The 23,804-nt window shown below is 44.1% G+C and overlaps 1 protein-coding gene across 1 annotated transcript; it reads left to right on the top strand.

Moving 5' to 3' along the window:
* The first annotated feature begins 268 nt into the window (after nucleotides 1-268).
* On the top strand, nucleotides 269-22,713 carry LOC106584734 (aquaporin-9). The gene is made up of 6 exons (XM_014170268.2): nucleotides 269-450; nucleotides 1,233-1,359; nucleotides 3,023-3,160; nucleotides 5,126-5,244; nucleotides 14,957-15,174; nucleotides 21,297-22,713. The coding sequence occupies exons 1-6, from the start codon at nucleotides 349-351 to the stop codon at nucleotides 21,505-21,507; spliced, it is 915 nt and encodes a 304-aa protein (XP_014025743.1). The 5' UTR covers nucleotides 269-348; the 3' UTR covers nucleotides 21,508-22,713.
* Nucleotides 22,714-23,804: the final 1,091 nt, after the last annotated feature.

Here is a 23,804-nt window from a genome sequence, read left to right as displayed (position 1 = left end):
AGTGTCTGGTAGGGGTAGAGGACGGGGGAGTGACTGGTAGGGGTAGAGGACGGGGGAGTGTCTGGTAGGGGTAGAGGACGGGGGAGTGTCTGGTAGGGGTAGAGGACGGGGGAGTGTCTGGTAGGGGTAGAGGACGGGGGAGTGACTAGTAGGGGTAGAGGACGGGGGAGTGTCTGGTAGGGGTAGAGGACGGGGGAGTGTCTGGTAGGGGTAGAGGACGGGGGAGTGTCTGGTAGGGGTAGAGGACGGGGGAGTGTCTGGAGGTGGTGGGAATCTAGCGATGCTCCAGAGACACTGTGAGACTGTTGGATAACTGTCAGTTTTGACAGCGCGTTGGCACGGTGATACATGGAGATGAAACACAAGAGAACTATGAGACAACGCTATGCTCTGAAACATGGGATACTCAAGGAGTTCCTGGCTGAGTTCCTGGGGACTTTTATCTTGGTTGTAAGTACTGCTGGCTTCATATTCAATGTGTTTTGGTGAGAAATTGCCTTACAAGGGCAATTTGTAACCTCTCAATATGAGTTATCTTATTGAGCAATTACATAAAAATACATGTATGTTATTTCACATGATTACATTAGGATTATGATTCAATTAAGGGTAGGATTATGATTCAATTATTATGATTCAATTAGGGGTAGGATTACAACCAAATTAGGTTTTGATTAGGATTATTTTTAATTTAACTAGGCAAGTCAGTTAAGAACAAATTCTTATTTACAATGACAGCCTAGGACCAGTGGGTTAACTGCCTTGTTCAGGAGCAGAACGACAGATTTGGTCAGTTTGGGGATTACTGGCCCAACACTCTAACCACTAGGCTACCTGCCACCCCAATTAGGTTAGGGTTAGAATAAAATTTGGGTTAGGATTATGATTAAAGTAGGGTTAGGTTTATGATTATGATTAAATTAGGATTAGGGTTAGTACAAATTAGTAAAGTGTAATCAGAATTAATTCAAATTCTTACAAACTAAATGTAACTGATAGTATTATACTGAATGGGATTAATGTTTATTTGCTTGGCTAGACCTGGACTAACTCTTCTTCCCTCTCCCCTCTCCCTCTCTTCTTCCCTCTCTTCCCTCTCTTCTTCCCTCTCTTCCCTCTCTTCTTCCCTCTCTTCCCTCTTCTTCCCTCTCTTCTTCCCTCTCCCTCTCTTCCCTCTCTTCTTCCCTCTCTTCCCTCCCCTTCCCTCTCCCTCTCTTCATCTCCTGTGTTAGTTGTTTGGCGTTGGGTCTGTTGCTCAGACGGTCCTGAGTCGTAATGCCATGGGGGAGACTCTCACCATCCATATAGGCTTCTCTGTAGGACTGATGATGGCAGTGTACGTGGCCGGAGGAGTGTCAGGTAATTATCATATCACATTATAATAATCACACTACAATTGAGTGCGTTTAAAAATATAGTTAAAAAAAAGCCTGTTATGAAGCAACGGTGCATTGTTGATGTGACAAACTCTCTCTGCCATTTTGCCAGAGTTTAATGTTGCAGTAAAGCTGTATCAAAGATATCTACCTCCCAGTGAAATTATCAGCCAACCCAATACATGGCTGATTGAGGTACTGACAAAAACAGAAAAAGATTCACAATGCATTAGTACTATTATGTAATGAATGGTGTTTTGTTATTAATTGGAGTTTGCAGGGATCAATGCCTTTTCAAATTAGATATTGGAATTCAGTTCAATCAATGAGGGGATGCCATCTCAATTAAACCAATCGTTTTTAAAAGTTCCTGGAACCTACTGTGTATACACACACACAGACACACACACACACACACACACACACACACACACACACACACACACACACACACACACACACACACACACACACACACACAATGCTTACTGAAGTGAAACGTTAAGACATTTGAGTTGTTTGATGATAACATTGTAACACAAGACAATCCTTTAGAGTAATTTAGTTCATCTGACAACATAACCCCCCTGCACCCTGTCAACAGTCATGTTGTCACCTCACGTTCTAGACCGATGCAGAACGTGCCAGCTCCAGTGTTCACAGTTAATACATCTGAACTAGCGATTGATTTCTCACCCATAGCCCTGTTGTGCTCCAGCCCCATCCAGGCCATTCATAACCTTGGGCAGTAAATGTCCTACAAACTCCATTGATCTTAGGCAGTGGCCTCTCTGTGACAGAGACCGGCTCCAACACACTGCTAGGCTGATTGTGAATACAACAAATAGTTCACAGAGAGGGATTGAAAATGGGATAGTTTGCATACCAACAACAACAGTAACATCATGCAGGTTTAAGATCATGCTCATGCAGGTTTAAATATGTTGAAGAGAGACACGGAGTATAGCTGGTCTTAATATATGTCACTTAGCAGTAATTTCAGCCGCTGGAATTACGTTATAGTGAGAGCATATATCTGTAATATGTCTCTTCATCTAGTAGTGTAGACGGCTTTCTTTCCAACCTCCCCACCCTCTCTCCTCTTTCACTGGCTCATTCTCAATTCATTATTCCGTCATTTCTCCCATCCTCTCTCCTCTTTCACTGGCTCATTCTCAATTCATTATTCCGTCATTTCTCCCATCCTCTCTCCTCTTTCACTGGCTCATTCTCAATTCATTATTCCGTCATTTCTCCAACCCTCTCTCCTCTTTCACTGGCTCATTCTCAATTCATTTTTCCGTCATTTCACCCATCCTTTCTCCTCGCTTCCTTCTCAAAACGTATTGGAGAAGAAGATCTTGCGGGGGAAGTACCTTTTGACCTTCTTCAATATGGTTGAGGAGGCAAGGAGATAGGATGGGGAGGAATCACAGGAAGATAGGATAAAGTAATCCTTCTACCCCCCCGCCAAAAAAAATTAAGATATAGATGTACTATTATAAAGTGGTTGTTCCACTGGATATCATAAGGTGAATGCACCGATTTGTAATTCGCTCTGGATGAGAGTGTCTGCTAAATGACTTAAATGTATATGTAAGAATCATTGAGATAGAGCCATCACCTGGCTCTCTCTTCTCTCCCAGGAGCCCATGTGAACCCTGCTGTCTCCTTGGCCATGGTGATCCTGGGAAAACTCAAGTTCTATAAATTCCCTGTCTATGTCAGCGCTCAGTTCCTTGGTGCTTTCGCTGGAGCTGCGGCAGTGTTTGGCCTGTATTATGGTGAGTAGTCTGGCCATGTCTGTATTATGGTGAGTAGTCTGGCCATGTCTGCATTCTGTGTTATGGTGAGTAGTCTGGCCATGTCTGTATTATGGTGAGTAGTCTGGCCATGTCTGTATTATGGTGAGTAGTCTGGCCATGTCTGTATTATGGTGAGTAGTCTGGCCATGTCTGTATTATGGTGAGTAGTCTGGCCATGTCTGCATTCTGTGTTATGGTGAGTAGTCTGGCCATGTCTGCATTCTGTATTATGGTGAGTAGTCTGGCCATGTCTGTATTATGGTGAGTAGTCTGGCCATGTCTGCATTATGGTGAGTAGTCTGGCCATGTCTGCATTCTGTATTATGGTGAGTAGTCTGGCCATGTCTGTATTATGGTGAGTAGTCTGGCCATGTCTGTATTATGGTGAGTAGTCTGGCCACGTCTGTATTATGGTGAGTAGTCTGGCCATGTCTGTATTATGGTGAGTAGTCTGGCCATGTCTGTATTATGGTGAGTAGTCTGGCCATGTCTGCATTCTGTATTATGGTGAGTAGTCTGGCCATGTCTGTATTATGGTGAGTAGTCTGGCCATGTCTGTATTATGGTGAGTAGTCTGGCCATGTCTGTATTATGGTGAGTAGTCTGGCCATGTCTGTATTATGGTGAGTAGTCTGGCCATGTCTGTATTATGGTGAGTAGTCTGGCCATGTCTGTATTATGGTGAGTAGTCTGGCCATGTCTGTATTATGGTGAGTAGTCTGGCCATGTCTGTATTATGGTGAGTAGTCTGGCCATGTCTGTATTATGGTGAGTAGTCTGGCCATGTCTGTATTATGGTGAGTAGTCTGGCCATGTCTGTATTATGGTGAGTAGTCTGGCCATGTCTGTATTATGGTGAGTAGTCTGGCCATGTCTGCATTCTGTGTTATGGTGAGTAGTCTGGCCATGTCTGCATTCTGTATTATGGTGAGTAGTCTGGCCATGTCTGTATTATGGTGAGTAGTCTGGCCATGTCTGCATTATGGTGAGTAGTCTGGCCATGTCTGCATTCTGTATTATGGTGAGTAGTCTGGCCATGTCTGTATTATGGTGAGTAGTCTGGCCATGTCTGTATTATGGTGAGTAGTCTGGCCATGTCTGTATTATGGTGAGTAGTCTGGCCATGTCTGTATTATGGTGAGTAGTCTGGCCATGTCTGTATTATGGTGAGTAGTCTGGCCATGTCTGTATTATGGTGAGTAGTCTGGCCATGTCTGTATTATGGTGAGTAGTCTGGCCATGTCTGTATTATGGTGAGTAGTCTGGCCATGTCTGTATTATGGTGAGTAGTCTGGCCATGTCTGTATTATGGTGAGTAGTCTGGCCATGTCTGTATTATGGTGAGTAGTCTGGCCATGTCTGTATTATGGTGAGTAGTCTGGCCACGTCTGTATTATGGTGAGTAGTCTGGCCACGTCTGCATTCTGTTACGGACATCGGAAGTAATAACAGGAGTTGGACAGTAGAAAAAGAGAATGTCTGCTCACTGTTTTGCTGCTCTCAAATGTGATTTTTTAATAAAAGCTTACTGTGATACAACAAACAACACATTTCTGCATTCTGCTATCACCACGGTGATCTGTTGTTGATGACCAAATGCCCATGTAACTGTTCCAACAGATTGCACATGTTTAAAAGGCTTGGGGCGTATTGGAACAAATCAGGTCAACTGGTTTAACTCATATTTCCTGCCAAACAAACATATTTTACATGTTTGTTATGAACAACAGATGTTATTAACTGCTGTTATGAACTGCTGTTATGAACTGTTGTCATGTGCTCTGGAAGTAAAGAAGCTGTCACTATCCCGCTTTCTAACCAAGGTGCAATAGAAGATTGATTTTTGAAGCAAACGTCCATCGTCTTATCAATATGTGGTGTTATCCTTTCATCTTCTGAATGGCTAAGTTTGATTTTCTAACTGTGACATTGTCACCCATGTAGATGCGTTCATGGACTTCACCAATGGGATTTTATCAGTGACTGGTATTAACGCCACCGGTCACATCTTTGCCTCTTACCCTGCCAGGTCCCTAACCATCCTCGGAGGCCTCATAGACCAGGTAAGAGTGTGTGTGTGTATGTTGCATCCTACTGTGCCAGGTCTCTGACCATTGTAGATGGCCTCATAGATCAAGTGAGACAAGGTCAAGGGTCACGATGAGAGAGACCTGGGGGAATGAGACCAGGGTAGAGAGAGACGGGGGGGGACCAGGGGGTAGAGAGACCAGGGGAGAGAGGGAGACCAGGGGGGAGAGAGAGAGACCAGGGTAGAGAGAGACGGGGGGGGACGGGGGGGGACGGGACCAGGGGGGCTGGGAGACCAGGGGAGAGAGGGAGACCAGGGGGAGAGAGAGACCAGGGGGAGAGAGAGAGACCGGGGGAGAGAGAGACCGGGGAGAGAGAGAGACCGGGGGGAGAGAGAGAGACTGGGGGGAGAGAGAGACCAGGGGAGAGGGAGACCAGGGGGAGAGAGAGACCAGGGGAGAGAGAGAGAGACCAGGGGAGAGAGAGAGACCAGGGGAGAGAGAGACCAGGGGGGAGAGAGAGACCAGGGGGAGAGAGAGAGACCGGGGGAGGGAGAGAGACCGGGGGAGAGAGAGACCAGGGGGAGAGAGAGACCAGGGGGAGAGAGAGAGACCGGGGGAGAGAGAGAGACCAGGGGGAGAGAGAGACCAGGGGAGAGAGAGACCAGGGGGGAGAGAGAGAGACCAGGGGAGAGAGAGACCAGGGGGGAGAGAGAGACCAGGGGGAGAGAGAGAGACCGGGGGAGGGAGAGAGACCGGGGGGAGAGAGAGACCAGGGGGGGAGAGAGAGACCGGGGGAGAGAGAGAGACCGGGGGGAGAGAGAGAGACCAGGGGGAGAGAGAGAGACCGGGGGAGAGAGAGACCGGGGGGAGAGGGAGACCAGGGGGAGAGAGAGAGACAGGGGGAGAGAGAGACCAGGGGGAGAGAGAGACCAGGGGAGAGAGAGAGACCAGGGGGGAGAGAGAGAGACAGGGGGAGAGAGAGACCAGGGGGAGAGAGAGACCAGGGGAGAGAGAGAGACCAGGGGGAGAGAGAGACCAGGGAGAGGGGGAGACCAGGGGGAGAGAGAGACCGGGGGGAGAGAGAGACCAGGGGGGAGAGAGAGACCAGGGGGAGAGAGAGACCAGGGAGAGGGGGAGTCCAGGGGGGCTGGGGGGGAGACCAGGGGGTAGAGAGACCAGGGGAGAGAGGGAGACCAGGGGAGAGAGAGACGGGGGGGGACCAGGGGGTAGAGAGACCAGGGGAGAGAGGGAGACCAGGGGGAGAGAGAGAGACCAGGGTAGAGAGAGACGGGGGGGGGAACCAGGGGGGCTGGGGGGGACCAGGGGTAGAGAGACCAGGGGAGAGAGGGAGACCAGGGGGAGAGAGAGAGACCGGGGGAGAGAGAGAGACCAGGGAGAGAGAGAGACCGGGGGAGAGAGAGAGACTGGGGGAGAGAGAGACCAGGGGAGAGGGAGACCAGGGGGAGAGGGAGACCAGGGGAGAGAGAGAGACCAGGGGGGAGAGAGAGACCAGGGGGAGAGCGAGAGACCGGGGGGAGGGAGAGAGACCGGGGGGAGAGAGAGACCAGGGGGGAGAGAGAGACCAGGGGGGAGAGAGAGAGACCGGGGGGAGAGAGAGAGACCAGGGGAGAGGGAGACCAGGGGGAGAGAGAGAGACAGGGGGAGAGAGAGACCAGGGGGAGAGAGAGACCAGGGGGAGAGAGAGACCAGGGGGGAGAGAGAGACCAGGGAGAGGGGGAGACCAGGGGGAGAGAGAGAGACCGGGGGAGAGAGAGACCAGGGGGAGAGAGAGACCGGGGGGAGAGAGAGACCGGGGAGGGAGACCAGGGGGAGAGAGAGAGACCGGGGGAGAGAGAGACCGGGGAGAGAGAGAGACCGGGGGAGAGAGAGAGACTGGGGGAGAGAGAGACCAGGGGAGAGGGAGACCAGGGGGAGAGAGAGACCAGGGGAGAGAGAGACCAGGGGGGAGAGAGAGACCAGGGGGAGAGAGAGAGACCGGGGGGAGAGAGAGAGACCGGGGGAGAGAGAGACCAGGGGGGAGAGAGAGACCAGGGGGGAGAGAGAGACCAGGGGAGAGGGAGACCAGGGGGGAGAGAGAGACCAGGGGAGAGAGAGAGACCAGGGGAGAGAGAGACCAGGGGAGAGAGAGAGACCAGGGGAGAGGGATACCAGGGGGGAGAGAGAGACCAGGGGAGAGAGAGAGACCAGGGGAGAGAGAGAGACCAGGGGGGAGAGAGAGACCGGGGGAGAGAGAGAGACCGGGGGAGAGAGAGACCAGGGGGAGTTAGAGACCAGGGGGAGAGAGAGAGACCGGGGGAGAGAGAGAGACCAGGGGGAGAGAGAGAGACCGGGGGAGAGAGAGAGACCAGGGGAGAGGGAGACCAGGGGGAGAGAGAGACAGGGGGGAGAGAGAGACCAGGGGGAGAGAGAGACCCGGGGGAGAGAGAGAGACCAGGGGGAGAGAGCGACCAGAGTTGAGAGAGAGAGACCAGGGAGAGGGGGAGACCAGGGGAGAGTGAGAGACCGGGGGGAGAGAGAGACCAGGGGGGAGAGAGAGACCGGGAGGGAGACCAGGGGGGAGAGAGAGAGACCGGGGGGAGAGAGAGACCGGGGGAGAGAGAGACCGGGGGGAGAGAGAGACCAGGGGGGAGAGAGAGACCGGGGAGGGAGACCAGGGGGAGAGACCAGCATCATGTTCATTAGGCACCACACAGATGAAAATTCTCTGAGTGACTACCTACCTACTACCTACACATTTTAGTTTTTTGTTGCCAAAAATGTCCGTTGCGTGCCTTAATGAACACCACCTAGGCAAACCAGGCGAGACAAAATCAAGGGGTTGAGAGGAGAGAGTCGACCCCTCTGGTACTCCAGTCTGCTCTAGTTACACAATGTTTTGTCAGAGTTAGGCCATTAAACCTTTACATCCACAGTTCTCTGGGACATGTTGCTAATGCAAATTGATTGTCCCACTTTCCTACACATCACATCCCCTCGTTAGCTGGGTTTTGGGGCCAATGACCCTTGTTCTGATGTTCACACTTACCTACTTAACACTTTAACATCAACACAGACACAACACAGTAACAATCACGGTGGTGTTGCATCCTGTCTTAGACATTACTTTCTCCCAACAAATATAAAGAATAATATTACATTCTCCCAACAAATATAAAGAATAACATTACTTTCTCCCAACAAATATAAAGAATAACATCACCACTGAAGGATGTTACCTATAATGACTTTTTTACCCTATTAATAATGTGAAATTAACAGCTATACAGAAAGACTCATATGAAGGCCAGATTACAGAGGAGGAACAGTCTGGGAAAAACTCCAGGGCTCAAGTTATATCAAACTTTTCTTGATGTACTCAAAGATCCACTATTAGCGTGTTTTAACCACTCATATAAAATGGTAGATTATCAGACACTCAACAAGAAGGTCTGATATCATTATTACTGAAATAGGATCACAGTGATCACAGAAATATAAAGATCCACTCCATTTAAAAAAATTGGAGGCCCCTTACACTTCAGTGTTGTGTAAGGGGCCTCCAACATTTTTGCAAAATGCAGGGCGCATAGAATTAAATAGGTATTGTTATTATTCATCCTGATCAGACAGGTTGTTTACATGGACGATACATTGGAGATAATATAAGACAAGTACTGGAAACAATAGAACACTATGAAACATCTGGGAAATCAGGCCTGGTTTTCATAGCTGACTTTGAAAAGGCCGCTGATAAAGTACAACTAGAATTGATATATTATTTATTTTGGAGAATCTCTTATACAATGAGTTAAAGTTATGTATAGTAACTTGAGGTGTAAAATAGTAAATAATGGCTACATCTCAGAAAGTATTGAACTGTCAAAAGGACAAAAACAAGGTTGTACATTGTCTCAGTATCTATTGGCTCTGGCCATCAAAATGTTAGGTATCAGAACCAACAATAATATCAAGGGGTTAAAAATCCAGGGCTTAAAAACAAAAGTGTCAATCTATGCCAGTGACTCAAGTTCTCTCTTAAATCTGGAATTTGGATCCCTGCACTGGATGCACAATCTCATTGAGAATCTGGAATATTTCTCTAACCTCTCTGGACTAAAACCTAATTATGATAAATGTACCATATTACTTATTGCATCATTAAAATACACAACTTTTACAGCGGCCTGTAGTTTATCAATAAAATGGTCTGCCGGTGAAGAAGACATACTTGGCATTCATATCCCGAAATATATCAATTAACTCACTACAACAAATTTAAATAGAAATTTAGCAAAAAAATAAACAAGATCTTGCAACCATGGAGAGGGAAAATACCTGTATTTATATCACACTGATTAACTCTTCAGTCACATCATAGTTTCCTTATGGTTCTTTTTTGAAATTATATGAGCAAGAAATATTTAACTTGATTTGGAATGCCAACCAGACTAAATTAAACATGCTTGTTTATATAATGAAAATGAGTTTCCCACTAAAAGCTTCAGTCATACAAATGTTTATAAGAACTGGTTATCCAGTAGATTAGTACGAATGGCTGTGATAGGAGAAAACTGAGGATGAATCAACACCTTTGTAGTTACTCCACAATACTAACCTAAATGACAGAGTTAAATGAAGGAAGCCTGTACAGAATACAAATATTCCAAAACATGCATCCTGTTTGCAACGAGGCACTAAAGTAATACTGCAAAGAATATGGCAAAGAAATTAACTTTATGTCCTGAATACAAAGTGTTATGTTTGGGGCAAATCCAACACAACACATCACTGAGTACCACTCTTCATATTTTTAAGCAGAGTGGTGGCTGCATCATGTTATGGGTATGCTTGTCATCGTCAAGGGCTAGGGAGTTTTTTTAGGATAAAAATAAACGGAATAGAGCTAAGCACAGGCAAAATCTTAGAGGAAAACCTAGCTCTGTCTGCTTTCCAACATAAACTGGGAGACAAATTCAACTTTCAGCAGGACAATAACCTAAAACACAAGGCCAAAGTTGGTTACCAATACGATATTGAATGCTCCTGGGTGGCCTAGTTACAGTTTTGACTTTAATCGGCTTGAAAATCTATGGTAAGACTTGGAAATGGCTGTCTAGCAATGATCAACAACTAACTTGATAGAGCTTGAAGAATTGTTTAATGTTTAAATATTGTACAATCCACGTGTGCAAAGATGATTCAAACATGTGCTGACCCAGGGGTGTAAATACTTATGTAAATTAGATATTTCTGTATTTCATTTTCAATAAATTTTAAAACATTTCTAAAAACATGTTTTCACTTTATCATTATGGGATTGGGTATTGTGTGTAGATGGGTGGACATTTTATTTTTTAATCAATTTTGAATTCAGGCTAACACAACAAAATGTGGAATAAGTCAAGGGGTATGAATACTTTCTGAAGTCACTGTATACCAGTTTCATTTGAGAACCAAAATGTTGACAGCGGCGCCATACAGGTTGCAAAATAGGTGGGAAGAGATTTCCGATGTTCCGTTTTCATGGTACATCGTTTATGAACTGATACACAAAGCAACACTCAATTTAAATGATAATATACAATTCTTGCCACCTACAGAATGTTATGTCCTGTATATGGGGCATGCAACCATTTATTTGAATTGTATTTATTTATCCCAGCTTTGCAGATTTTGCTGCAAAGAGACAGAATCATTAGATCACTTCTTTTGGTATTGCCCCTATGTAGCTTGTTTCTGGTCACAGGTTTAAGAGCGGCTGAAAAATCACAACATTTACATGAAACGAACCCTACAAATAGCACTGTTTTAGAGATTTGGAAACCCATAGTCAATCAATCAACAATATAATATACACACCATTTGTATATTAAAGATTCATATTTTACTATCTGTAAATATTATGCGATTATAAAGGTTCAGAATTTATGTAAAACAGCACAGTTTAAAAATATATTGCAGATGGAGATCATAAGTCTGGTTTACGATGATAGGTGGGATGGACTGAGAGTACCTTTACGGAGATAGGTGGGATGGACTGAGAGTAGCTTTACGGAGATAGGTGGGATGGACTGAGAGTAGCTTTACAGAGATAGGTGGGATGGACTGAGAGTAGCTGAGGGGTGGGTTTAAAAGGCCATGATCTGTAATAGTTAGGACCAAAAAATACTATACAGTGCCATCGGAAAGTATTCAGACCCCTTGACTTTTTCCAGATTTTGTTACGTTACAGACTTATTCAAAAAACATTTTTTTTAAATGTTAAGGTCCCCAAGATCACAGTGGCCTCCATTATTCTTAAACCGAGTAAGTTTGTAACCACCAAGACTCTTCCTAGAGCTGGCCGCCCGACCAAACTGAGCAATCGGGGGAGAAGGGCCTTGGTCAGGGAGGTGACCAAGAACCCTCTGGTCACTCTGACAGAGCACCAGAGTTCCTCTATGGAGATGGCAGAACCTTCCAGAAGGACAACCATCTCTGCAGCACTCCACCAATCAGGCCTTAATGGTAAGAGTGGCTAGACGGAAGCCACTCCTCAGTAAAAGGCACGACAGCCCACTTGGAGTTTGCCAAAAAGGCACCTAAAGGACTCTCAGAATATGAGAAACAATATTATCTGATCTGATGTAACCAAGATTGAACTCTTTGGCCTGAATGCCAAGGTTCACGTCTGGAGGAAACCTGGCACCATCCCTACGGGGAAGCAAGGTGATGGCAGCAACATGCAGTGGGGGGATGTGTTTCAGTGGCAGGGACTGGGAGACTAGTCAGGATTGAGGGAAAGATGAATGGAGCAAAGTACAGAGAGAACCTTGATGAAAACCTGCTCCAGAGAGCTCAGGACCTCAGACTGGGGCAAAGGTTCACCTTCCAACAGGACAATGACCCTAAGCACACAGCCAAGACAATGAAGGAGTGACTTCGGGACAAGTCTCTGAATGTCCTTGATTGGCCCAGCCAGAGCCCGGACTTGAACCCGATCGAACATCTCTGGGAGAGACCTGAAAATAGCTTTGCAGCGACCCCCCCCCCCCGACAGAGCTTGAGAGGATCTGCAGAGAAAAATGGGAGAAACTCGCCAAATACAGGTGTGCCACGCTTGTAGCTTCACACCCAAGAAGACTTGAGGCTGTAATCGCTGCCAAAGGTGTTTCAACAAAGTACTGACTAAAGGGTCTGAATACTTATGTAAATGTGATATTTTAGTTTTTTATATTTAATACATTTGCAAGAATATCTAAAAATCTGTTTTTGCTTTGTCATTATGAGGTGTTGTGTGTACAGTCGTGGCCAAAAGTTTTGAGGATGACACAAATATTAATTTTCACAAAGTTCGCTGCTTCATTGTCTTTAGATATTTTTGTCAGATGTTACTATTGAATACTGAAGTATAATTACAAGCATTTCATAAGTGTCAAAGGCTTTTACTGAGAATTACATGAAGTTGATGCAAAGAGTAAATATTTGCAGGGTTGACCCTTCTTTTTCAAGACCTCTGCAATCCGCCCTGGCATGCTGTCAATTAACTTCTGGGCCACATTCTGACTGATGGCAGCCCATTCTTGCATAATCGATGCTTGGAGTTTGTCAGAATTTGTGGGTTTTTGTTTGTCCACCCGCCTCTTGAGGATTGACCACAAGTTCTCAATGGGATTAAGGTCTGGGGAGTTTCCTGGCCATGGACCCAAAATATCGATGTTTTGTTCCCCGAGCCACTTAGTTATCACTTTTGCCTTATGGCAAGGTGCTCCATCATGCTGGAAAAGGCATTGTTCATCACCAAACTGTTCCTGGATGGTTGGGAGAAGTTGCTCTCGGAGGATGTGTTGGTACCATTCTTTATTCATGGCTGTGTTCTTAGGCAAAATTGTGAGTGAGTCCACTCCCTTGGCTGAGAAGCAACCCCACACATGAATGGTCTCAGGATGCTTTACTGTTGGCATGACACAGGACTGATGGTAGCGCTCACCTTGACATCTCTGGACAAGCTTTGTTCCGGATGCCCCAAACAATCAGAAAGGGGATTCATCAGAGAAAATGACTTTACCCCAGTCCTCAGCAGTCCAATCCCTGTACCTTTTGCAGAATATCAGTCTGTCCTTGATGTTTTTCCTGGAGAGAAGTGGCTTCTTTGCTGCCCTTCTTGACACCAGGCCATCCTCCAAAAGTATTCGCCTCACTGTGTGTCCAGATGCACTCACACCTCTGTACTGGTGGTGCCCCGATCCTGCAGCTGAATCAACTTTAGGAGACAGTCCTGGCGCTTGCTGGACTTTCTTGGGCGCCCTGAAGCCTTCTTCACAACAATTGAACCGCTCTCCTTGAAGTTCTTGATGATCCGATAAATGGTTGATTTAGGTGCAATCTTACTAGCAGCAATATCCTTGCCTGTGAAGCCCTTTTTATGCAAAGCAATGATGACGGCACGTGTTTCCTTGCAGGTAACCATGGTTGATAGAGGAAGAACAATGATTCCAAGCACCAGAGTTCCTTTTGAAGCTTCCAGTCTGTTATTCGAACTCAATCAGCATGACAGAGTGATTTCCAGCCTTGTTCTCGTCAACACTCACACCTGTGTTAACGAGAGAATCACTGACATGATGTCAGCTGGTCCTTTTGTGGTAGGGCTGAAATGCAGTGGAAATGTTTTCCCAACATTCTCCCAACAAATATAAAGAATAACATTGTCCCAAAAAATACAAAGAATAACATTACGTTCTCCCAACAAATATATATTTAATTTTTTTAAATTTAACTAGGCAAGTCAGTTAAAAAAAAAAATATTATTTACAATGACGGCCTACCTCGGCCAAACCTGTACGACACTGGGCCAATTGTGCGCCACCCTATGGGACTCCCAATCACGGCCGGATGTGATGCAGTCTGGATGAAGAATAACATTATGTTCTCCCAACAAATATAAAGAATAACATTTCAACTATTTTCTTTGTATCCTGCTGTAATATTAAAATAAATTAAAATATCACCAGGTGTTACTGAATGTAATTTTATTTAAATGATCAACCAGGGTCCATTTCCTTCCTGAATTGACTGAACTGAAATGTAATTGACCCAATGCTGTTGTCAACAATAAAATTATTTTTGAAATCATCTTACCACAGAGATTTTAAACCCAGAGGCGCAACATTGAGAGACTTCCGGGAGCGTTTTCCGAAACAGACCAAAAGTCAATGAGAGAAGTGAAAAGCTCTTCCTTAATTGTTTTTTATTTTTTTTAATCTAAAGGAACAACCAAGATTCAAGATGTCTTCAGTAGTTGAACATGTTATTACTCCAACCTCGTGAGCGACAAACTGATACGTTTTTATTTTAGTCAAAAACAACTTCATATCGAAGAAGTGTCTTTAATTTGACAGCCTTCACATGCACAGTTCATCGTGAGACAACCGTCGATCACTTCGCTAGCCAACATCGCCATGACATCGCCGACAAGCGTGAACAGGGATTCTGCCTATCTTCATACTGTATTCTTTGATTGTACTCTCCAGGCAGCGTGAACAGGGATTCTGCCTATCTTCATACTGTATTCTTTGATTGTACTCTCCAGGCAGCGTGAACAGGGATTCTGCCCATCTTCATACTGTATTCTTTGATTGTACTCTCCAGGCAGCGGGAACAGGCATTCTGCCTATCTTCATACTGTATTATTTGATTGTACTCTCCAGGCAGCGTGAACAGGCATTCTGCCTATCTTCATACTGTATTCTTTGATTGTACTCTCCAGGCAGCGGGAACAGGCATGCTGGTGTTGTGTATCCTGGCCATCAACGATGGGAAGAACATCGGCGCCCCTAGGGGCATGGAGCCGCTGTGCATCGGCCTGATCATCATGGCTATCGGGGTGTCCATGGGGCTGAACTGTGGGTACCCCCTCAACCCTGCCAGGGACCTGGGGCCACGGCTCTTTACTGCTGTAGCAGGCTGGGGCTGGGAGGTGTTCAGGTAACTCATAATATAATACTGTATAATATATGCGGCTAAGATTAGAGGTAAGTACCCCCTCAGCCCTGCCAGACACCCGGGGCCACAGCACTTCACTGCAGTAGCAGACTGGGGAGGCTTCAGGTAACTCATATAGAAGGGTTCAGGTAACTCATATAGAAGGGTTCAGGTAACTCATATAGAAGGGTTCAGGTAACTCATATAGAAGGGTTCAGGTAACTCATATAGAAGGGTTCAGGTAACTCATATAGAAGGGTTCAGGTAACTCATATAGAAGGGTTCAGGTAACTCATATAGAAGGGTTCAGGTAACTCATATAGAAGGGTTCAGGTAACTCATATAGAAGTCTTCAGGTAACTCATATAGAAGGGTTCAGGTAACTCATATAGAAGTCTTCAGGTAACTCATATAGAAGGGTTCAGGTAACTCATATAGAAGTCTTCAGGTAACTCATATAGAAGTCTTCAGGTAACTCATATAGAAGGGTTCAGGTAACTCATATAGAAGTCTTCAGGTAACTCATATAGAAGGGTTCAGGTAACTCATATAGAAGGGTTCAGGTAACTCATATAGAAGGGTTCAGGTAACTCATATAGAAGGGTTCAGGTAACTCATATAGAAGTCTTCAGGTAACTCATATAGAAGGCTTCAGGTAACTCATATAGAAGGGTTCAGGTAACTCATATAGAAGTCTTCAGGTAACTCATATAGAAGGGTTCAGGTAACTCATATAGAAGGGTTCAGGTAACTCATATAGAAGGGTTCAGGTAACTCATATAGAAGGGTTCAGGTAACTCATATAGAAGGGTTCAGGTAACTCATATAGAAGTCTTCAGGTAACTCATATAGAAGGGTTCAGGTAACTCATATAGAAGGCTTCAGGTAACTCATATAGAAGGGTTCAGGTAACTCATATAGAAGGGTTCAGGTAACTCATATAGAAGGGTTCAGGTAACTCATATAGAAGGGTTCAGGTAACTCATATAGAAAGGTTCAGGTAACTCATATAGAAGGGTTCAGGTAACTCATATAGAAGGGTTCAGGTAACTCATATAGAAGGGTTCAGGTAACTCATATAGAAGAGTTCAGGTAACTCATATAGAAGGGTTCAGGTAACTCATATAGAAGGGTTCAGGTAACTCATATAGAAGGGTTCAGGTAACTCATATAGAAGGGTTCAGGTAACTCATATAGCAGGGTTCAGGTAACTCATATAGAAGGGTTCAGGTAACTCATATAGAAGGGTTCAGGTAACTCATATAGAAGGGTTCAGGTAACTCATATAGAAGTCTTCAGGTAACTCATATAGAAGGGTTCAGGTAACTCATATAGAAGGGTTCAGGTAACTCATATAGAAGGGTTCAGGTAACTCATATAGAAGGGTTCAGGTAACTCATATAGAAGGGTTCAGGTAACTCATATAGCAGGGTTCAGGTAACTCATATAGAAGGGTTCAGGTAACTCATATAGAAGGGTTCAGGTAACTCATATAGAAGGGTTCAGGTAACTCATATAGAAGGGTTCAGGTAACTCATATAGAAGGGTTCAGGTAACTCATATAGAAGGGTTCAGGTAACTCATATAGAAGGGTTCAGGGTAACTCATGTCGATCAAAGACTGTTTCACAAACTTCTAGTTCCATTTACTGGATCTATTCCAAAACTAGCTTGATTATTAGTTGACCGTTTTAATCAAATCATCCTTTGATTGTCTGGTATTGATAGGTGAAAAAACAACCCTGTGTTGATTGGTGTTATATAACCTCACATGCACAGCAACACATCACAACACCTCACATCACATGCAGTCAATGTTAGCTAATTATCTGTTGTCATGCTCTGTGCTACCCCGTTGGGTTACTGCCTGCCTACTATTGAATTGAACTTTCAAAGCTTTGGAGCTTGGAAAGTAGACTGAGATTTAAATTATAATGGTGCTGTAAAAAATAAACAGTTGTCCTATTGGATAATTCTGTGACGGCCGCATCTAGCCGCACTTATAGTGCATTCGGAAAGTCTGGATAATTCTGTGACGGCCGCATCTAGCCGCACTTATAGTGCATTCGGAAAGTATTCAGACCCTTTGACTTTTTCCACATTTTATTACACTAAAGCATTTTTTTTACCATCAATCTCCACACAATACCCTATAATGACGAAGTGAAAACAGGTTTTTAGAAATGTTTGCAAATGTATTAAAAATAAACAAATGCCTTATTTACATAAGTATTCACACCCGTTGCTATGAGACTCGAAATTTAGCTCTGGTGCATCCTGTTGTCATTGATCACCCTTGAGATATTTCTACAACTTGATTGGAGTCCACCTGTGGTAAATTCAATTGATTGGACATGATTTGGAAAGACACACACCTGTCTATATAAGGTCTCACAGTTGACAGTGCATGTCAGAGCAAACACCAAGCCATGAGGTCAAAGGAATTTTCCATAGAGCTCCAAGACAGGATTGTGTCGAGGCACAAATCTGGGGAAGGGTACCAAAACATTTCTGCAACATTGAAGGTCCCTAACAACACAGTGGCCTCCATCATTCTTAAATTAAGGATCGGACCCTTTTTTTCAATTTCCGCCTAAAACGACATACCCAAATCTAACTGTCTGTAGCTCAGGACCTGAAATAAGGATACATTTATGTATATTCTTGGTACTATTTGAAAGGAAACACTTTGAAGTTTGTGGAAATGTGAAATTAATATAGGAGAATATAACACATTAGATCTGGTAAAAGATAATACAAACAAAAAAACATGAGTTTTTATATATCTATATCTTTTTTTCATCATCTTTGAAATGCAAGAGAAAGGTCATACATTCAGATTGGAGTCTACGTGTAATTTCGATTTTGGCCAACAGATGGCAGCATTGTGTGTGCAAAGTTTCAGATTGATCCAGTGAATAATTACATCACTACACAATATTTTGTATCAAGCCTGCCAGGAGTTTGCCCAAATATGCCAAATTGGTCAATTGATACATTTTCAAGTATATACAGTTGTAGTCAGAAGTTTACATACACTTATGTTGGAGTCATTAAAACTCGTTTTTCAACCACTCCACACATTTCTTGTTAACAAACTATAGTTTGGCAAGTCGGTTAGGACATCTACTCATGTCATTTTTCCAACATTTGTTTACAGACAGATTATTTCACTTATAATTCACTGTCTCACAATTCCAGTGGGTCAGAAGTTTACATACACTAAGTTGACTGTGCCTTTAAACAGCTTGGAAAATTCCAGAAAATTATGTCATGGCTTTAGAAGCTTCTGATAGGCTAATTGACATCATTTGAGTCAATTGGAGGTGTACCTGTGGATGAATTTCAAGGCCTACCTTCAAACTCAGTGCCTCTTTGCTTGACATCATGGGAAAATCAAAAGAAATCAGCCAAGACCTCAGAAAAAAATTGTAGACTTCCACAAGTCTGGTTCATCCTTGGGAGCAATTTCCAAATGCCTGAAGGTACCACGTTCATCTGTACAAACAATAGTACGCAAGTATAAACACCATGGGACCACGCAGCCGTCATACCGCTCAGGAAGGAGACGCGTTCTGTCTCCTGGAGATGAATGTACATTGGTGCGAAACTGCAAATCAATCCCAGAACAGCAAAGGACCTTGTGAAGATGCTGGAGGAAACATGTACAAAAGTATCTATATCCACAGTAAAACGAGTCCTATATCGACATAACGTGAAAAGCCCCTCAGTAAGGAAGAAGCCACTGCTCCAAAACCGCCATAAAAAAGCCAGACTATGGTTTGCAACTGCACATGGGGACAAAGATTATACTTTTTGGAGAAATGTCCTCTGGTCTGATGAAACAAAAATAGAACTGCTTGGCCATAATGACCATCGTTATGTTTGGAGGAAAAAGGGGGAGGCTTGCAAGCCGAAGAACACCATCCCAACCGTGAAGAACGGGGGTGGCAGCATCATGTTGTGGGGGTGCTTTGCTGCAGGAGGGACTGGTGCACTTCACAAAATAGATAGCATCATGAGGGAGGAAAATTATGTGGATATATTGAAGCAACATCTCAAGACATCAGTCAGGAAGTTAGAGCTTGGTCGCAAATGGGTCTTCCAAATGGACAATGACCCCAAGCATACTTCCAAAGTTGTGGCAAAATGGCTTAAGGACAACAAAGTTAAGGTATTGGAGTGGCCATCACAAAGCCCTGACCTCAATCCTATAGAAAATTTGTGGGCAAACTGAAAAAGCGTGTGCGAGCAAGGAGGCCTACAAACCTGACTCAGTTACACCAGCTCTGTCAGGAGGAATGGGCCAAAATTCACCCAACTTATGTGGGAAGCTTGTGGAAGGCTACCGGAAACGTTTGACCCAAATTAAACAATTTAAAGGCAATGCTACCAAATACTAATTGAGTGCATGTAAACTTCTGACCCACTGGGAATGTGATGAAAGAAATAAAAGCTGAAATAAATCCTTCTCTCAACTATTATTCTGACATTTCACATTCAGGAATTGTGAAAAACTGATTTTAGATGTATTTGGCTGAGGTGTATGTAAACTTCCGACTTCAACTGTCCATTCTACAGACCCTACCGAGTATTACCTACAATACTTTCCAGAGTTCCTCTGTTGAGATGGGAGAACCTTCCAGAAAAACAACCATCTCTGCAGCACTCCACCAATAAGGCCTTTATGGTAGAGTAGCCAGATGGAAGTCACTCCTCAGTAAAAAGGCACATGACAGCCCGTTTGGAGTTTGCCAAAGGCACCTAATGGACTCTCAGACCATGAGAAACAAGATTCTTTGGTATGATGAAACCAAGATTGAACACTTTGGTCTGAATGCCAAGTGTCACGTCTGGAGGAAACCTGGCACCATCCCTACGGTGAAGCATGGTGGTGGCAGCATTTAACATTTTAACATTTAACATTTAAGTCATTTAGCAGACGCTCTTATCCAGAGCGACTTACAAATTGGTGCATTCACCTTATAATATCCAGTGGAACAACCACTTTACAATAGTGCATCTAAATCTTTTAAGGGGGGGGTTAGAAGGATTACTTTATCCTATCCCAGGTATTCCTTGAAGAGGTGGGGTTTCAGGTGTCTCCGGAAGGTGGTGATTGACTCCGCTGTCCTGGCGTCGTGAGGGAGCTTGTTCCACCATTGGGGTGCCAGAGCAGCGAACAGTTTTGACTGGGCTGAGCGGGAACTGTGCTTCCTCAGAGGTAGGGAGGCGAGCAGGCCAGAGGTGGATGAACGGAGTGCCCTTGTTTGGGTGTAGGGCCTGATCAGAGCCTGAAGGTACGGAGGTGCCGTTCCCCTCACAGCTCCGTAGGCAAGCACCATGGTCTGGGGATGTTTTTCAGTGGCAGGGACTGGGAGACTAGTCAGGATCGAGGGAAAGAAGAACAGAGCAAAGTACAGAGAGATCCTTGATGAAACCTGCTCCAGAGCGCTCAGGACCTCAGACTGGGGCGAAGGTTCACCTTCCAACAGGACAATGACCCTAAGCACACAGCCAAGACAATGCAAGAGTGGCTTCGGGACAAGTCTCTGAATGTCCTCGAGTGGCCCAGCGAAAGCCCGGACTTGAACACAATCGGATATCTCTGGAGAGACCTGGAAATAGCTGTGAAGTGATGCTCCCCATCCAACCTGACAGAGCTTCAGAGGATTTGCAGAGAAGAATGGGAGAAACTCCCCAAATACAGGTGTGCCAAGCTCATAGCGTCATACCCAAGAAGCTGTAATCGCTGCCAAAGGTGCTTCAATCTACTTATGTAAATGTCATATTTCCGTTTTTTATTTTTAATACATTTGCAAACATTAAAAAAAAAGTTTTGCTTTGTCACTATGGGGTGTTGTGTGTAGATTGATGAGGGGGAAAAAACAATTTAATCAATTTTAGAATAAGGCTGTAACGTAACAAAATGTGGAAAAAGTCAAGGGGTCTGAATACTTTCCGAATGCACTGTACAAGGCTTAAGAACATATTTATAAGTGTGGCCGCATCACAGCATTATCCAGAAGGACAGCTGGATAATCTGTTCTTATACCTTCATCTATTGCATGTGTTATGTGTTCTTGTAATGTGTGTGTATGTGTGTGTGTGCCTACCTATACACAGCACGTCAGACTACTGGTGGTGGGTCCCGGTGGCGGGGCCGATGATAGGGGGTGTGGTCGGGGCCCTGGTCTACTTCCTGTTCATCGAGATGCATCACAAACAGCCTGAGAAACCCCACGAGGAGGAAGAGGAGGAGGACGAAGAGGAGGAAGAAGATCTGGAGGAGGACAGCAGTCTTAAGGACAAATATGAGATGATTACCATGAGTTAGAGTCAGAGAGATTCATTCACTTGTCAAGGACTTTAAAAGAAAATATCTGTCTGGTTCAGATCAGTGTTACTGTAAAGTTAATCAGGAGAGGAATGTCATGTTGGGAGCCAAATACACACACACACACACACACACACACACAGGCTTGCTCTCTCAGTGTGCTATGGTGAAACCCTGTGGTAGAGGGAGTAGAAGAGTTATAGCCTGTTATTACATGTCATAGCCTTTAGTAACCAGACCGGTGTGCTACGTATGTGTGAATGATCAGAGTACGGTTTATAGCCTGTTATTACATGTCATAGCCTTTAGTAACCAGACTGGTGTGCTACGTATGAGCGACTGATCACAGTACAAGGCCTTTAGCCCGCTGCTGATGGGCGCTCCAATAGTCAGTCTACATGGAGAAACCCTGTAGAACAGGCTATTGTTACTCTTTTAATAGGTAAAGATACAGAATGGTTAGTTCATAATGATGTGCTTAAATGTAGCAATCCGCAACACTGGAAAAGTAATATTATGTATATATAATATTTCACCTCTTACGATTCCATTTGGACTACACCTCTGTCATTTTTATGTAAATGAGATTCCATTTGGACTACACATCTGTCATTTTTATGTAAATGAGATTCCATTTGGACTACACATCTGTCATTGTTATGTAAATGAGATTCCATTTGGACTACACCTCTGTCATTTTTATGTAAATGAGATTCCATTTGGACTACACCTCTGTCATTTTTATGTAAATGAGATTCCATTTGGACTACACCTCTGTCAGTTTTATGTAAATGAGGTTCATGCAGACAATTAACCCAGCCCCATTTGATGTAATTTTTGTTGTTGTAGTAATGTCTGCGTTGTAATTGCAGAAGGTATAGCTTTAAAGTAGGCTTTAGATTGCAATTTTGACCATACACTTCATACTCTGTGCATTGAAAGAGACCACGTGCGTATCTAAGGAAACCCTGAGAAATAACAAATATAACAACAACTTCTGTTACAATTCATGAATTTCATGTATGGCAGTTAAAAGTTTTGTTGCCATTGTGTAATATTCAATTATTATGTTGGTTTATTGGTGTGCTTTTTCTGTTTTTGATTTTGTATTGTTGTCATGGAAATAGTATCCAAACTATTTCAATGTGACAAATGTATTCCTGTTTGTGTAAACAAATATTATTACTTGGATGCATAATAAAAAAATTAAAAAAATGGTGTCTTGTATTTTTTAAGTAAAACTTGTTATCATGGCACCGAGGAGCGAAATAGCCTTGTCCCAGATCTGTTTGTGTTGTCTTGACAACTCCTTTGGGCATTTACATGACAACAACCATAGGAGTTAAATAGATAGAACCAGGCTTGGCGCAAAACACACACTGATAAAGTTTGTTGGTAGAAAACCTGTTGCATAATGCCATCACTTTTGGCCATTCACTTATAACCAGACAGACTCAAAGGCTCCTGTTCTGTAATGTGACAGAATAAACCAACATGATCCAATGGAGACCTCTATTTCAACATGGGCCTGGTGTACAAGGCCCTACACAGGCTGGACCAGGCTCTAGTGTTCTTCCAGAGGACACGAGTTACTCACCTTTACAAAAAAGGCTTCTTCGGCTTTCCCCATAGGACAACCCTTTTTGGTTCCAGGTAGAACCCTTTTTGGTTACATTTAGAACTATTTTGGGTTCCATCTAGAACTCTCTATGTAAAAGGTTTTACATGGAACCCAAAAGGGTTCTACCTGGAACCAAAAAGCCTTCTTCAAAGGGTTGTCCTATGGGGACAGCCGAAGAAGCGTTTCAGGGTCTAGATAGCATCTTTTTTTTCTAAGAGGCCAAGATGCCTTAGGTCATCTTGGCCAGGAATGCAGGGACAAAAAGGACTGGAAGGATTAGTTGTCTGACATAAGTAGCTGTTCATTCTTAGCCTGGGTACCAGTCAGTTTGTGATAACATTCAACTCCCTGTTCTCAGTGTCATATGCCGAACATACAGTACGACAGGAGTCTCGTTTCATAAAAGTGCCTTTGTTTCTACATTTCCGCTCCTCCGTTACCTTTTGATATTTTTCAAAAGCATACGAGGGGAGGACGGAAGAACGGACGCGAGTAGTCAAGCTAAAACCAATTCAGCTCCTCCCACAGTGTACAGGAAGTGGAACGTTAAGAAAATCTGGATTTCAGGCTAATTTGACCTGTGGAATATGACCAGACCAGCACAGCCTACCTACACCAGTACATTAGATACATCATGGAAAGCTAGAGAGATACTGCTGCTCCTGCAATTTATTGA

The sequence above is a fragment of the Salmo salar genome, chromosome ssa23 (genome assembly GCF_905237065.1).
Source record: "Salmo salar chromosome ssa23, Ssal_v3.1, whole genome shotgun sequence".
Lineage (NCBI taxonomy): Eukaryota > Metazoa > Chordata > Actinopteri > Salmoniformes > Salmonidae > Salmo > Salmo salar.
This window is presented reverse-complemented; position numbering and strand designations above follow the sequence as displayed.